We start from the raw sequence: 14787 nt of genomic DNA, 5'->3' as shown, positions 1-14787 counted from the left end.
ACTCATAGCAAACAATGGCTCCATGGGTAAAGCATTAGGCAAAGCGGCTTCATTACATCTACTTGGTGATGCTCAGCCAGGGAAATGTGTCATGAGTCAGTGGATCTTGGCAGGTATATTCTTGCAATGCTGGACGTCAGAAATGTACAGGGCAGCCAGAGGCGGCTTTCTGCTTAGTTACCTGTTGTTCTGAGAGCTGCAATAGCTCGTGGGGGGGATTAGGAAAAGAGAGGTCTTGCCATTTTCCGGATACCTCATTTGGATTGCAAAATGAAAAAGACAGAGACGCCCAATAAGAACAACACAGAGCATGTTGTCTGCAATGTAACACACACCACTGTGTTCCCAAAAGATTCATTTCCTAAAAGAGGCAAGTAAGACAGAATTACTTTGGAGATTTTAATGAGATGCCACGTCCCACCTTCATCTCTCACTCCTCCCTGAGCCGACTGGGCCACTTGGAAATTCACCTAACGTCACGTTTAACTAGAGAAGTGAGACATCCGAGTTGCTGACAGACACTTCTCCTTAATTAAACCGCTCACTCGCAGGCATTGTTAGAGAGCTGCCCTTTGGACGAAAGTGGAGAACCACACACAAAGTCTATGTGTGACCTGCAGAACTTGCTAGTGACCCACTGCAGATATTTGGCTTGACTGCTCTTCTCAAGAATCTGTGCTGTCAACGCTACTTACCAAGTTAACTAGCAGCATCTGGTTAAGTGTTTGGAAACCCAGCTGTCAAATAGAAAACCTGTTGTTTAAAAATTTGTGATCAGAAAGTGTTATTTCTTCTTCTCCCAATCAGGGCTCTTTTCCTTCCAGTTGCATGGTTTCACCCACCTTTACTGAACATGGGTAGCTAGGCCAGCAATTTATAAGAAATTGGTTATTTCAATACCGGGGGTCCTGCTGTTTACAATACCTGCAGGGATTATAACAGGTTATTAGGCTCTCTTGCAGAAATCTGATCTCATCAGGGAAAGAAAAAATTTGTCTAAGGCAATTTATATTTTAGTCTCAATACCTTGAGAATAAACCTGTTAGGTAATTCAGCTGTTTTCTATTTTCTTTTTCATCTGAGGCATTCTGGTTTTTCTGCTGTAACACTGAATAACACCCTGTTTGAGACACTCAAAATCCAACTGGAATGCAGAATTATTTTCAGCCTGTGCACTAAAAAATTTCTTCAAGCTTAGCAATCCTTCAGCCATTTACTGAAGTTGTATCACACCTCAATGAACTAAGAAAATAATAATTAAAACTGTTGACTCAAATATCTGTGTTTAATGCTTTCTCAAATAGATAGTTATTGTGTCCAAGACAAAACAAATTCCTCTGACGGCATTAGGATTTGGATGATTCCATTTTAAGTTACTGGATAAATTAGGGGCAAAGTCTGGAGGAAAGACTTAAGTGAAAATGAGCTAGATTCAGCGAAGACCATTTGGTGCTTTTTCTTAGCTTTCCCTAAGACTGATAATTTGAATGGGTATTTTCTGATTGCTCAGCTGCTGGAATTAGCTTACTGGCTCCCAATTTTGATGGCTGACATCACTTCCCTTTATATATCTTTCTCCTTCATTAATTTAGCAGTTGGGGTCAAACTGCCTTTTATATACACTATACCATGAAATTTCATTCTTTCACTTTTCAAATTATCTCTGAATACGTAAACCTTAAATGTCTTAACTATGGTGTACTTTATACATTAGTAAGTATATTATCTTCTTTGGCATAAACTCCAGGAATATAAATTCTCCCCAGAGAAAGCCCTGCCTCCCAAGGGACTTCAACTCAGGGACTCTCAGAGGAAGGGCCATCCTGACTTCTCCAGTGGACAGAGAGGACACGAGATCCTACTGGGAATTAGACAAGACACAGATAAGCTGTTCCTCGTTTCAAGCTGTTTAGTTGCTCAGTCATGTCCGACTCTTTTGTGACCCCATGGACTGTAGCCCACCAGGCTCCTCTGTCCATGGGATTTCTCAGGCGAGAATACTAGAGTGGGTCACCATTTCCTTCTCCTGGGGACGTTCCTGACCCAGGGATTGAACCTGCGTCTCCTGCATTGCAGGCAGGTTCTTTACCACTGAGTCACCTGGGAATTCATGTTAGAGAAAAATAACCACATTGGAGGGAACCTGAGAGCTTCTGAGTTCCTCTCTCTCCAGCCCCCTAAGACCGAGAGGGATGGGGGTGTTATGAAATTCCAAGTTTTCATGCATGAGAAGGAGTTTTAGGAACTCACAGCAAAATGCAACAGGCGTTCAGGAAATGAAGGTGGGGACTCTGGTTGGCATGGAAAAGCACTTCTAGAAAATGTACTCTTAAAAAGGATAATTAACATACCAGACCCTAACAAGCTTCAAAACTGCATAAGCAACCGCTTTTACTAAACTGTTGGATCCTTACAGCGAACTATATAAATTGCATAGAACATGCAAGATACTACCACTTGTAATTGAATTGAATACTAGGGCATGCATCTGTTCTCTTGCGAGTTTTTTTTTTTTTTTTTTAATGGAAAGAGATATTATCTATTGTATGCAGAGAGTGAGAGGGAATAGAAAAAGAGAGAAATGGAGATTTGTGTTCCATTTTTCTCTTGTGTTTCAAACACAGAGGAATCTGCTCAAATCTCTGAGCCGGCTCCCCGACATGGGACCTGAAATAATTTAACTGTAAGCAACTGCCTAATTCTAGAGAGCTCTGACTAGTTAAATTTACAATGGCATGTAGCTGTTTTACATTTTTTAAAACAAATTTCTCCTTCAGTGTCAACTTTTTACAGGAATATATATATATATTATATATTAGTTATCCAGTTGTGTCCAACTCTTCGTGACCCCATGGACTATAGCCTGCCAGGTTCCTCTGCCCATGGGACTCTCCAGGCAAGAATACTGGAATGGGTCACTATTCCCTTTTCCAGGGGATCTTCCTGATCCAGGGACTGAACCCAAGTCTCCTGCACTGGCAGGCAGATTCTTTACCACTGAGCCACCTGGGATCTTAACTTAGGAAGAACAATAAAAACTCAATTCTCTTGTCACCCTAGGTCAGCAAACTACAGCCTGTGGACCAAATACAGCCCAATGCACATGTGTGTAAATAAAGCTTTATTGGAATACAGCCATGACTACCCACTGATGGAACTGTCTGTGGTTGTTCTCATGCTTCAATGGCAGAACTACATACAGTGGTCCTCTCCTTATCCGTGGTTTTGCTTTCCAAGGTATTAGGTGCCCACAGGTCAACTGTGGTCTGAAAATATTAAATGGAAAACTCCAGAAATAAACAATTCATCAGTTTTAAATTGTGTGCTGTCTGAGTAGCGTGATAAAATCTCACACTGCCCTACATGGTCCTGCCTGGGACGTGAATCACCCTTTTGTCCAGCACACCCATGCTGTACATGTGAACTGCCTGTCAGTACAGGCGAAAACACAGTATACACATATGCATGTTTAGGGTCTGGTACTACCCATCCACTAGGCATCCACCGGGGTCGTGGTGTGTGTCCCCCTTGGATAAGGGGAACTGCTATATTGCAACAGACATTTATTACCTGGCCTTTTAATTAAAAGGCCTTTTAATGTTTAGATTAAAATATAATAAATAAATATTAGCATCAACACAAATGTGGTTATATGGGAAATAACATCTCCGGAGACATTAGAAGTTTGGGAATTTTTGAAGCACAATCTTTTCTCAGAAATCTTGTAAATGATTAAATACAGTGCTAGCGTAAGGTAAGAAGGGAGGATGTTGGATGTAGTTGATAGAGGTAACTGCCAAGTTTTATTTTTTCTGCCATGTTAGATTTTTAAATGCATCTTAAGACTATCTCTAGGACAAAAGTTGCCTAGTTAACGTAAATTCAAGTCTGATTTTGGTGAATTCAATTTCTGGCTTTTAAAAAACAGTTTTCTGCCTGCTACATCCTTTATTATAACTTAAGATGTGTTTGAGCAAACTCCAGGAGATAGTAAAGGACAGGGAAGCCTGGCATGCTGCAGTTCATGGGCTCACAAAGAGTTGGACATGATTTAGCAACTGAACGATAACAACAAAGATTTGTTATAGTCATGTCTGCATGCTTACAAATCAGCATCAGATTCTAAAAATCTCACAGGTCCACTGAACTACCACTATCATTTCTTTAAAACACAAATTTTCCTGGAACATCCACTCGGGACTGTAATATAGAATGTACAGATTTCAGACACGTCACACCGCCCTGTCTTTCTTCAGCACTGTCATCAAATGTTGGAAGTCGGGTTCACTCCCTTTTGGATAATGAACGTACTGGGCCGGTTCAGGAAGCGCAGCTCTGGGTACTGACTTGGCTCTGGGTACTACTGACTTACCTCCTAGCACTAGGGAAAGGGAGAGTTAGAAAATGAAACTATGTAACTCTAAATATGAAATAGATAAGTTAAAAGAAAAACATCAGCATTGCCTAGCAAGCCTTCTTGCTTTGGAAATTTCGACACAGAAGTAGTTGAATTTCATGTAGCAGATTATTTTCATCACCAATTACTACTTGCTTAAGATTTCCTTCTAGTGCAGCCTTGTTTAGATTTAAACTTGTCCCACCAGCCACCTTTTTCACACGGAAGGCTTCTCCCACCAAGTGCTAGCATGCCCTGCAGTGGCTTCAGGGCCTATCAGCTGCTCATGCATTTTTCTATGTCTGTATGTGACTGTTCTCCTGTTGTATAAAGTAGCAGTGTTAGTAGTCAGGGTTAGTTTTTATCTTTATTTCATTCGAAATGGATGTGAGACTTTACTGGCATACCTAGGCTGCAGCCCCATGCAAGCAAGCAAAAAGCAAAATATTGAAAATGGAAGGTAAAGATAAACTGGCTAGCAGGCAGCTACACTCACCCTTTTGTACAGCCTATGGTCCACCAGGGGGCTTTAGACAGTAAAACAACACCAAAGAGCTATTAGCATGTGAGGGTCACAACAGAAATCTTATAAATAGCTTTATTTCAACAACAACAACAAAAAGACTATAAAGTAGTTCCTTTTTTTTTTTTTTCTGGAAAGAAAGAAAAGGAGAGTGGTGGTGGGAGATGTGAAATGAGCAGGTAGGAAAGTCACCAATTTATTTTTCGGTCTAAAAATGTTGAGGTCACATGACTTGGCAAAATCCTTAAGAAATGGGACACTTGCTGTCTCCCAATGCTACTTCCTACCTACATTTTCTGAGAGGGCATCATAGGAAATTTCCTGTTTTAATGCTTCTAAGGGACAATACAGATGATAGTCTCTCTTAAGATAATATTCAATAACCTGGATGGAACAGCAATGAGGTGACACTTATTCTAGGGGAAGTGAGTTCAAACTTCCAGGATAGATTTTCAGGATTTCTTCAAGTTCCTCCATTGACTATATAGGCATGGAAAGTGAATACTGACCATGCATAGTAGACAAAGGTTACTCCAATTTGCCTGCACATTTCTTCTAACATCTGGAATATCAAGGGGCAAGTAAAAAAAAAAAAAAACAAAAAAAAACAGCCAAGAGACGTCATTGTTTAATTCCAAACAGTGAAAAGAACTTCAGACCCAGAATCTGATACTCTCTTCATAACAAATCTTCTTGTTAGCTTCATGAGGTTATTCCCGGCAAAAATAAAAGCTGAAGAAAGACAAAATCCTCAAGAAATGCTTCTTACCAGTCTGAAAAAGGAGAACTCTTAAAAACGAGTGAAACCATTCCTTCACCCAGGCTCCTACGTGAAGCACACTTTTGGGCATTTATGTTCTTACCCTCTCAGTTCATCCAATATAAACACAGTAAGTTGTGGCCAAAAAAAAAAAAGAAGAAGAAGAAGAAGAAAATAGGACTGTATTGAACAGCTTTGCTCACATTCACCAAGGAGGCATTGGTTGTTCAGTAACTCAGTCGTGTCCTAGTCTTTGTGACCCCATGTGGCCCACGAGGCTCCTCTGTCCAAGGGATTCTTCCAGGCACGAATACTGGAGTGGGTAGCCATGTCCTCCTCCAGGGGATCTTCCCGACCCAGAGAGTGAACCCGTGTCTCCTGCATTGGCAGGAGGATTGTTTACCACTGAGTCACCTGGGAAGCCCAAGAGGCATTACGTATGCATATTTTCAAAGTTTGAGGATACAGAAGAAACAAGGAGAATTCAACTTGAGAACGTATTTGTTTGATGTGGCTTAAGGAAGAGCAATGTTGAGGGGGTTTTTCTTGAAGATCAAATCTGCTGTGAGAGGTTAACCACAGACTCAGTGGTGCTGGGGAGAATCCTCCTGGGCTTTTTGTTTTCCGGGAGGAAGAGGAAGAAGGGAGAAGAGTGTGAACATGTATGGAAAAAGGCACAGGGAAGGTCTCGGTATTGTCACCAAAGGAAGAACAGCAACTCCTCGATTTGGCTGCAAGTCCTCTAAGGCAGGTATGACTAAATAATAAGGAAGAGACTGATTTTGGTAAGGCCTGGAGAATTCATTTCATTATGTCCTGGTCCTGCCCCATATTTTGATATGCATTTTCTAAGAAGACTTGCTATTTCAGAATACTGATACGGGATGTCTCATCACTTAGCTAATCATGGGGAGAACCCCAATCACCGCAGGTGGAGAGCAAATGCACTGCAAAGGAATAGGGTAAAAGTGCCTCAGCTGCCCTGGCAGCAATTCTGGCTAAAGAGTACCGTATATATCCTAAAGAATGTTCCTTTTAATTATTACTGCATGTGTAGCTCTGTCCACTTTCCCTTCCGTGTTCATATAAACAAATTATTTTGTTAATTTAAGTAAAAGTGCACACAAGTAGCCAGTTAACCCCTAGTAACCCCTAGTAAGTTTCAGAGTTAGAATACTGCCAAAGTTAGCAAGCAGACAATGTGAGGAGGAAAAACACTAAAGTGAAACCTCTGAGGAGTCACACTACACCCAGACAGCTTGGGCTCTGGGTACAATTAAAAGGGAAGAAATCAGACATCAAAGAGCTTGCTTTCAAGTTTGGGTCTGTGAACTGCATGGCTCCTGATGGATGGAGAAACAACAAAACCATGTGGAGAGTCGTCTGAACACAACTCAGATGGCCAGTGTCACAGAAGTGAGGACAGAACATTAACCCATGTAAAGAAAACAAGCGCGCGGTTCACCAGCCCCGGAAATCTGAGACCAGGACCAAGTCTTCACCAAGGCATCTCAAACTCGGGAAAACAGAGAGAAAGGTTTGGCTCCCCAGGAAGATGCTGGAGTCATCAGAGCCCACTTCTAGTTGGAAATTCACCTCCCATCTCAAGGTGCCTGTCCTTTCCTGCCCAGTTCCCTTCCCACCACCTCTCCTGTTCCCCATCACAGAAGAGTGGGAATTGATCGGCTGATGGAGGGTGTTAGCCCTGACACCACCAGCAGAGGGCACAAGTTATTCAGTGGAAACGACATCAGAAAACTTGGTACTCGTGGTTTCCCATCCTTTCCTTCAGAAGAGAAACTCTTTGTTTTTTCTGTTTGGACACACATTAGCACAGCAAGGGTTTAGAGTGAAGACCACACTGCTGAAGAAAAATCTGGAATGAAAAGCTACGCAGCTAAGTTCTCCTCGAACCAAAACAGAGAAACACTGGCAGGACCCCCGTGATTCGATACACACAGCACCGTCTGGAACAGAGAGCAGGGTTCTCACGACTTTGTCCCTAGATAGAGTTCTGTCCTCCTGGCGTCACTTTAGCCTGATCACTTGTGGGGCGAGCGGGCGGTTAGCTTCACCTAGGAGTTTATGAGTGGTTAAGGCAATGAGGGTGGTTTCCTTCTTCTAGATGAGGAAAATGCCAAAATGAGGGTGAATGTACCTGTGGCGACAACGGCGTAGAAACCTCATTATTTTTCGAGCAGCCTGGTCCTGCTTTTTGGTTAGCAAACTGCTCCTGAAAAAGCCAGAATATGAATTACGGTCACGAGAACAGTGCTGTGAAGTTTCATGTGTGAAAGCTGAAAGCAAGTCAGTGGTGAGAGAGAACTTTTAACCCAACAGTTCATGCAGCAAATCCAACAGCACAAGCCTATCTCGTGGATTTGAGTCTGGGCATCACTGGGAGAGATGGAAGGAGGGGAGTGTAAACGCTCTCACCACTCAAAGGGAGACACCGGAAGGACTGAAAATAAGATGTCCTGCCACTACTCCTCAAGTCTTTGTAAGCTCGATTTGTTGAAAACAGGATGAGACAGACACTCATCCGCCGAATTTGGGCTTTCTCCGTTTAGACATTCATTCTCTCTTTGGGCTATTATTTTAAGACTTTTTTTTTTTTTTGATGTAGACCATTTTAAAACTCTTTATTGAATTTGTTCAATAAAGAACCAAAGAGCTGACTCATTGGAAAAGATGCCGGTGCTGGGAAAGATTGATGGCAAAAGGAGAAGGGGGCAGCAGAGGATGAGACCTTTGACATGAACCTGAGCAAACTCTGAGAGATAGTGAAAGACAGAGGAGCCGGGTGGGCTGCAGTCCATGGGGTCGCAAAGAGTAGGACACAACTTAGCAACTGAACAACAACAAATTGAATTGGTTACCCCTATTGCTTCTACATTATGGGTTTTTTTTTTTTTTTTTTTGGCTGCAAGGCATGTGGGATCTTAGCTCCCTCACCAGGGAATCAAACCCGCACCCCCTGCATTAGAAGGTGAAGTTTTAACTACTGGACCACCAGGAAGTCCTTGGGCTATTGTTTTCTAAACTTTTGTCATTGTATTTTCCAGGGCTACAACTCTTTATGACTCTCTGCAAAAGAGAATAGCTCAGCCCTACTTACTTTTCCCAGGTCGTGGATGTAGACACGCTACAGTTCAGACAGCGATCCTGTGTGTGCACCCACGTGCTGTGTGTTCAGTCGTGTCCAACCCTGCGACCCCTGGACTGCAGCCCACCAGGCTCCTCTGTCCATGGGATTCTCCAGGCAAGAATACTGGAGAGGGTTGTCATTTCCTACTCCAGGAGATCTTTCTGACCCAGGGATTGAACCCACATCTCTTTTGTCTCCTGCACTGGCAGGCAGGTTCTTTACCACTGCGCCACCTGGGCAGCCCCAGTTGACTGTATTAGGGTGACACCTTTCTGAGTAGGAACTGCGGTCCTTCTAGGTTCTGATACAAGTTGAAACTGGGTGGGGTATCAGAATGATTGGGTGGGGAGTGGAGAGAGACAGGAGCTAAATGGACCAAAATGGGCAAAGGGCACAGGTATAACTCTACGGTAACACAGCCTCTAGACTGCTGGGGAGGAAATCACTGCAGAATGCTTCGCTCCCTGTACAGACAGACCCGCACGTCTGCAAGGGGCTGCTCTTGCGCCCAAGCCGGGGTTCTCCTGGCTGCCCCCAGATCTCCACCCACCTGAGCTTCTGCTGTACAATGACTGCTGTCCGGCGTGCCTGCCGTCTCTTGCCACACTTCTTATAACTCCGGTAGAACTTCTGGATCAGCACAGCGGCGCGCCGGCTCTGCTGGAATTTTTTTTGTTCATAGTAACTCCGGAATTTGCTCTGGATCAGGATGGCAGCCTGGGTCATCTTTTTGTAAAGTGCATACTGTGAGGGCACAAGGAGAAGCAGAGCAGTAACAAGGGGAGCCACGCAGGCGGGGTGTCCTCCAAGCCGACCGGGTGAGGACGGCAAGAAGGAAAACTACTTTTCTCTTTTCTTTTCGTGTTCTGTTCTGGCTTTCATCATAAAACAGGCAAATGAAGCTTCTTTCCACCTACCTTTCCAAAATGCGAAATGTTAACTTTAAGAGTCACCTTCAGACAATGCACTGCTTTAACTGTGTTTTCCCACACCTCAAATATCAAAATCGTTTACCCTTCTTGGAAAAAAGTTTCAACAGCAATAAATTGAGACACTTGAGTTGAAAAAAACATATTTAGGAAGTAAAATTTTATGATCTTTGTTTGTTTTTTGTTTTGGCCAAACTGCTTGGCAGGTGGGATCTTAGTTCCCGACCAGGGATTGAACCCGTGCCCCCTGCATTAGCAGTGTGGAGTCTTAATCTCTGGACCACCAGGGAAGTTCCAGGAAGTAAAACTTTACATGTTGAAAATGAATATTTCCTATCCGATTTGGAAACACTTTGAATTAATCCTTTTTGGATGCTTCCCAATTCCTGCCAAACACAAATCCACTTAGCAGGCAGCATCTGACTTCTAACTAGCAGTTCCACACGACATATTTCTGAGTTACAAGGTCCCAAATACAAGGCTTATCATGAAACGCTGACACCTTTAAGCCATTTTAACCTGCAAAAGATTAACGCTTGTCAGCCCAACACAGGGGTGAAGCCATGAAACCTGGAAGGTGGACCCAGGGCCGGGGACCACTCGGGACTCAGTCCCTGTGCCCTCCGGCCAGCCTGCCACAGAGATGGAAAGTGAGGCACGAAGGCAGGCTCGGGGAGAATGAGTCCTCTTCCCTGCCAGGCACGAAAAACGCAGAGCTCTGCAGATGTTAGCAAAGGCTCTGTCCAGATTGCTAACCACTTAGACTATGACTCTAGGGACCAGAAGTCACAGGCGAGGGCTTTGCTCACAAGAAGCCAACTTACCATGAGAGGGACAAGTGCTCCTCAGAACATCCCTGTGCCTAAGTCTCTCTCTGCATGTATGAGGTAGAGTGAGGGGCAAAAACTGACTTCTCAAAAGGTTCCAGACACAGGGCCTTGCTGCGAGAACCCTCTTGAGTCTTATCTGATCCACCTGACATTTTTTCATTTGGCCCAAAGTTTTTCAAGACAAGGGCGCTGCATCCCACAGTGTCTCCATGACCTTGGCCTGAATGCTCTGCATGGTCAGAACCTTGCGGACACAGCGCAGCACAAGGGGAAATAGGTAAATTTCCTCGGTGGCTCACTGGGTTCCCGGTGATTATCTTGGATGGATTGTTTAGATGGACACTGGCCAAGAAAATGTCCCAAGACTGCTTGATGAAACCCACTCCAACGGCATAACCACGTGGTCCCCAGAGGATAGATGTGCTGTGGTGAGGTGGCTGGGTGAGGGGGAGGGGTGGTATGCCTACTGAATGACCATGCCATCCTAATGGCCCCTTCTTGTAGCTGGTGATGGGTGTGAGGTTTGTGACTCTGGTGGAATGGTTTGTGAGAGGACTTGGGTGTGTCATTACCTTCAAGGCTATCCATGTCAGCTTGGGGGAGAAACAGAAAATACAAGATTAATGTTAGATTGCTGAATAGAAGGAAATGAAAAACCAGAATGAGAACCAATGAAATGCCCAACCAAAGAAAGAAAGAAAGAAAGAAAGAAAGAAAAAAGGCAATCTGACTATATTCATGCCTTTCATCTTCCAAAATACTTGTCTTATATTTGTCAGTATTTTTTTTTAATGCCTTCCATCTTTCTGGTTGTAGCCAACACTTCTTTGGGAGGGGATTAAAAAAAAAACAACAAACTCACATTTTGGAATAAACTCCTGCTGTAATCAAAGACTTGAAACTCTGATTCTGAGTATTGCTCTTGTTAACAAGAAGTCCTCTCGCCAAACAGAAGCCAGGATGGTTCCCAACAGGGACTGTGGTGTCAGCGTTTACACAATAAACCTTCATTTTCTGGGATCATGAACTCAACTGGCTATAAGCTGAAGACACTCCCCCCTCTCCCCTCACAATTAAGGCTTAATCCTAGAGAAACTTGAGAAAGTGGCAATCCATATGAGACATCAAGCAAATCTTAGAAATAATAAAGAGAACAGAATCCTGATTTTCTGTGTGGCTGGTATCTATCTCAGCATTTATTATTTCTTAAACAAAAGTGTAAGACCTACCAAAAGCACCACCTAAAAAATGGTTCTACTAATAGGACTGAACTTTACCGTATGAACCAGTCAAAATGCAATTCGGCACTTTTTAATATCACTACCTAGGTGGTTAGAAAGGTCCAGTGTTTACTTAATCTCTCTGAGTCTCAGCTTCTTCACCTGCCAAATGGAAATAAAACTGTTCACTTCAGATATTTTTGTAAGGAGAAAATGAAATAATGAGTCTGAAAGATCTAAGGTATATTAGGTGTTCTCTGATCAGTTCCCTTCCTGTCTGATGAGAGCTCCGTGACCCTGCAGGTCACTTCACAAGCAGTAACACTGAACGAAAGAGGAATTCAGGTGCTCCTCTTACAACGCTTAACTAAGGAATGCCCAGTGTAAGATACTCTGGGCTTCTTCCCATTTTCAAAGATTTTTTACAATTCTTCATTTTACACTGGGTAAGAAGCAGCCAAAAAGGAAAACCGGCTGAAAGTTATGTGATGTGTAAGATTCAAGGTCAATGATAACAACCAGTATTTACCTTCTCCCATCACCATACCAAACCTCCTCAAGCTCTTTAATTCCTAATGAGCTTATAGGCAAAATGACTCACACAGAGCCTCACTTCAGACCCAAATAGCTTCCTCTGTATCAGACCAACGTTGCAGGAAGTGATACCACTAAGAGGTCAACAGTCTGAACAAAAATTATTTTGTGGCAGTAGTTGCAGATGATTTTTTGTTTGTTTTTCCTTTTTTTTCCCTCTTTTGGAACATTTTCCTCTGGTCTTTAACCAAGGTGATTCGAAGCCAGTCTTTGGGTCAGGCATCGGATGCTGTGTTCTCTGCCAAATATCACACAGGACTCCCCACGCCTGTCTGGATGCTGTGTGGGTAGGACGCATTCACAAGCTGGCTCACCTGTTTATATTTTCTGTAACAACGCTGAATGACAGCTGCCGCCACTTCCTGCTGCTCCCGTAAGGGTCGGCCCTTCAGGGGAAAGCGAGGCAAGAAAAGAAAAAATGATACAGTATAAGAAATGCAGCTTTCCCAAGACTTCAGTGGAATGACCACTCGTTTCATTGACTTTCTCAGAACTGAGACCCGAGGTTTACCAAAATATGACAAGTTAATATCAGGATAAATTAAGAAAAATGAATTTACAGAATACCTCTCTGGCTATTCTGGCTTTTAAACAGAACTATCATATTTGGATGTCAGGAGGCCTCAACAACAGTCAAAGGATTTAAAGAACTAGGTATTGTGCTATTTGTCCTTATAAGTTGCTGCTCTGCTCTGTCCTTCCTAAGATAACACCGAGTCCTCCACTTCTGGGTCAAAGATTGATGACTTACACACCTCCCTGTTGTTGTTGTTTAGTCGCTAAGACATGTTCGACTTTGCAACATGATGGACTACAGCGTGCTAAGCTTCCCTGTCCTTCACTATCTCTCAGATTTTGCTCAGACTCATGTCCAGGGAGGTCAAAGACTCCTCTGAGAAATTGTGGAAGGCTCTGGACCTTGCTCACCAAAAACACATACAGACACTTCACCATAAAATTTTAGGAGTTCATGGGCAGCCAACAGTCAGTCTCCAGGCCTCCAGCCAGAAACCCCTGCTCCAGGTCATACGTTCCTTATGGCAGAGATGTCAACTTTGTATTAACTAAATAATGAATATCTATTATTACCCTGACAGTAAGTTCAGAGGGTAATAACCATCGCATTACTGGTCAGTTTTATTCCACTAAAGTTTCTGACAATTCTTAATAATCTTATGTGACCTAATTATAGAATCTTTATTTCAAATTATAAACTCAGAGAAAAAAAGAAATGGCATTTATTTCAGTTTGAATGATTCTGACTTTTCCCTGATCACAAAAGGACTCTGTTGTCTGTTTTTGTTTTTAAAGAAGTTCTTTATTTTTGGCTGCAAAGCATGTGAGATCTTAGTTCCCTGACCAGGGATTGAACCCTCACCCCTGCAGTGGTAGGGCAGAGTCTTAACCACTGGATCACCAGGGAAGTCCCCAGGACTCTTGTCTTTTACCTTGTATTTCCGGAAAGCTGTCTGGACAAGCCTGGCCGCTTCGTAGAGTTCTCTCTGTTCGTGATCAGACAGGGTCAGCTGTGCAAATTCATTCTCCACCTTCTCACTGGTGGACGCACTCAGGAACTCAGACCAGTCTGCTGCAGAGGGAAGGCTGGGCTTCTCAAAAGTTATTTCACTGACTGGTGAGCCTACAGGGCTCAGGCTGGTATTAGAAGAAGGGGTGAGAGGCTCATTATATGCACTTCTGAAACAAAAGAAGACATGAGGGACAAGGCTGGTGATTGGTCTGCAGGATTCATCACACACTGGTCAAAGATACAAGATGGTACCCACTGTGGACCATGAAGGATACACCTCTACTCAGTCCAGAAAAATGCTAAGGAGACTCCGGGTGCCCTTCAATTAGTAAGTTCACGCTGAACACCTGTTATGAGTTCAGTACTGGGCTAAGTACTAAACCCAGTAAGTCCACTATCCAACTGTGAAGCTTCAGTTGAACTGGGGAGAACATGCTATGACACATTATCTCCTACACTCTGCCGTGGGAAGAAACATCATAGCAGAGGTAAGGAAGAAAGAGGTCCTTGAGAGAGGCAATGGAATCCAGCCTAATGCTCCCTTCCTTCCTTGATAAGGGCATCTACTACCTAGATCTCCTCAGATCCAGTGGGTCTCCTGCGCCTCCAGGTAAATCCAGGAACTTGCCCTGGGGATAGGCCCGTGGACTTCACTGACCTGATCTGGGCAGCATTTGGCAGATGGTCTACGTCAGCCAGGTAACCGGCCAGCCAGCTCATCGTACTGCTAATGGTGGCCACGTCTGTCCTTTCCAACGCCGGGGACTCCAAGGGCACAAAGTTCTCCTGCTTGATCCGCTCGGGTGTGGCTTCAATGATGTGCTCTGCCAAGGTCATCATGTTCACCTGGAACCCGGAG

The 14787-nt window shown here is 43.6% G+C and overlaps 1 protein-coding gene across 7 annotated transcripts in view; it reads right to left on the bottom strand.

Annotated features, from left to right (window-relative positions):
• CAMTA1 (calmodulin binding transcription activator 1) overlaps window positions 1-14787 on the bottom strand; it is a 967475-nt gene that overhangs the window by 9179 nt on the left and 943509 nt on the right. For 4 of the 7 annotated variants that reach the window (XM_086344277.1, XM_086344278.1, XM_086344276.1 and 1 more), the window contains 5 exons: window positions 14587-14774; window positions 13849-14095; window positions 12715-12786; window positions 9378-9571; window positions 7838-7912 (listed from right to left, as the gene is read on the bottom strand). In XM_086344277.1, coding sequence (XP_086200403.1) covers window positions 7838-7912; window positions 9378-9571; window positions 12715-12786; window positions 13849-14095; window positions 14587-14774 — 776 coding nt within the window. Of the gene's footprint in view, window positions 1-41; window positions 362-4892; window positions 4924-7837; window positions 7913-9377; window positions 9572-11158; window positions 11180-12714; window positions 12787-13848; window positions 14096-14586; window positions 14775-14787 lie in introns of those variants that run through there. The other 3 variants (XM_086344274.1, XM_086344279.1, XM_086344281.1) reach the window with 2 other exon arrangements.

This window comes from Bos grunniens, chromosome 16 (assembly GCF_055505025.1).
Source record: "Bos grunniens cultivar Pamir isolate PY7600 chromosome 16, Bosgru_T2T1.0, whole genome shotgun sequence".
NCBI lineage: Eukaryota > Metazoa > Chordata > Mammalia > Artiodactyla > Bovidae > Bos > Bos grunniens.
Note: the sequence above shows the minus strand (reverse complement) of the source record. Positions and strands in the feature narration are given on the sequence as shown.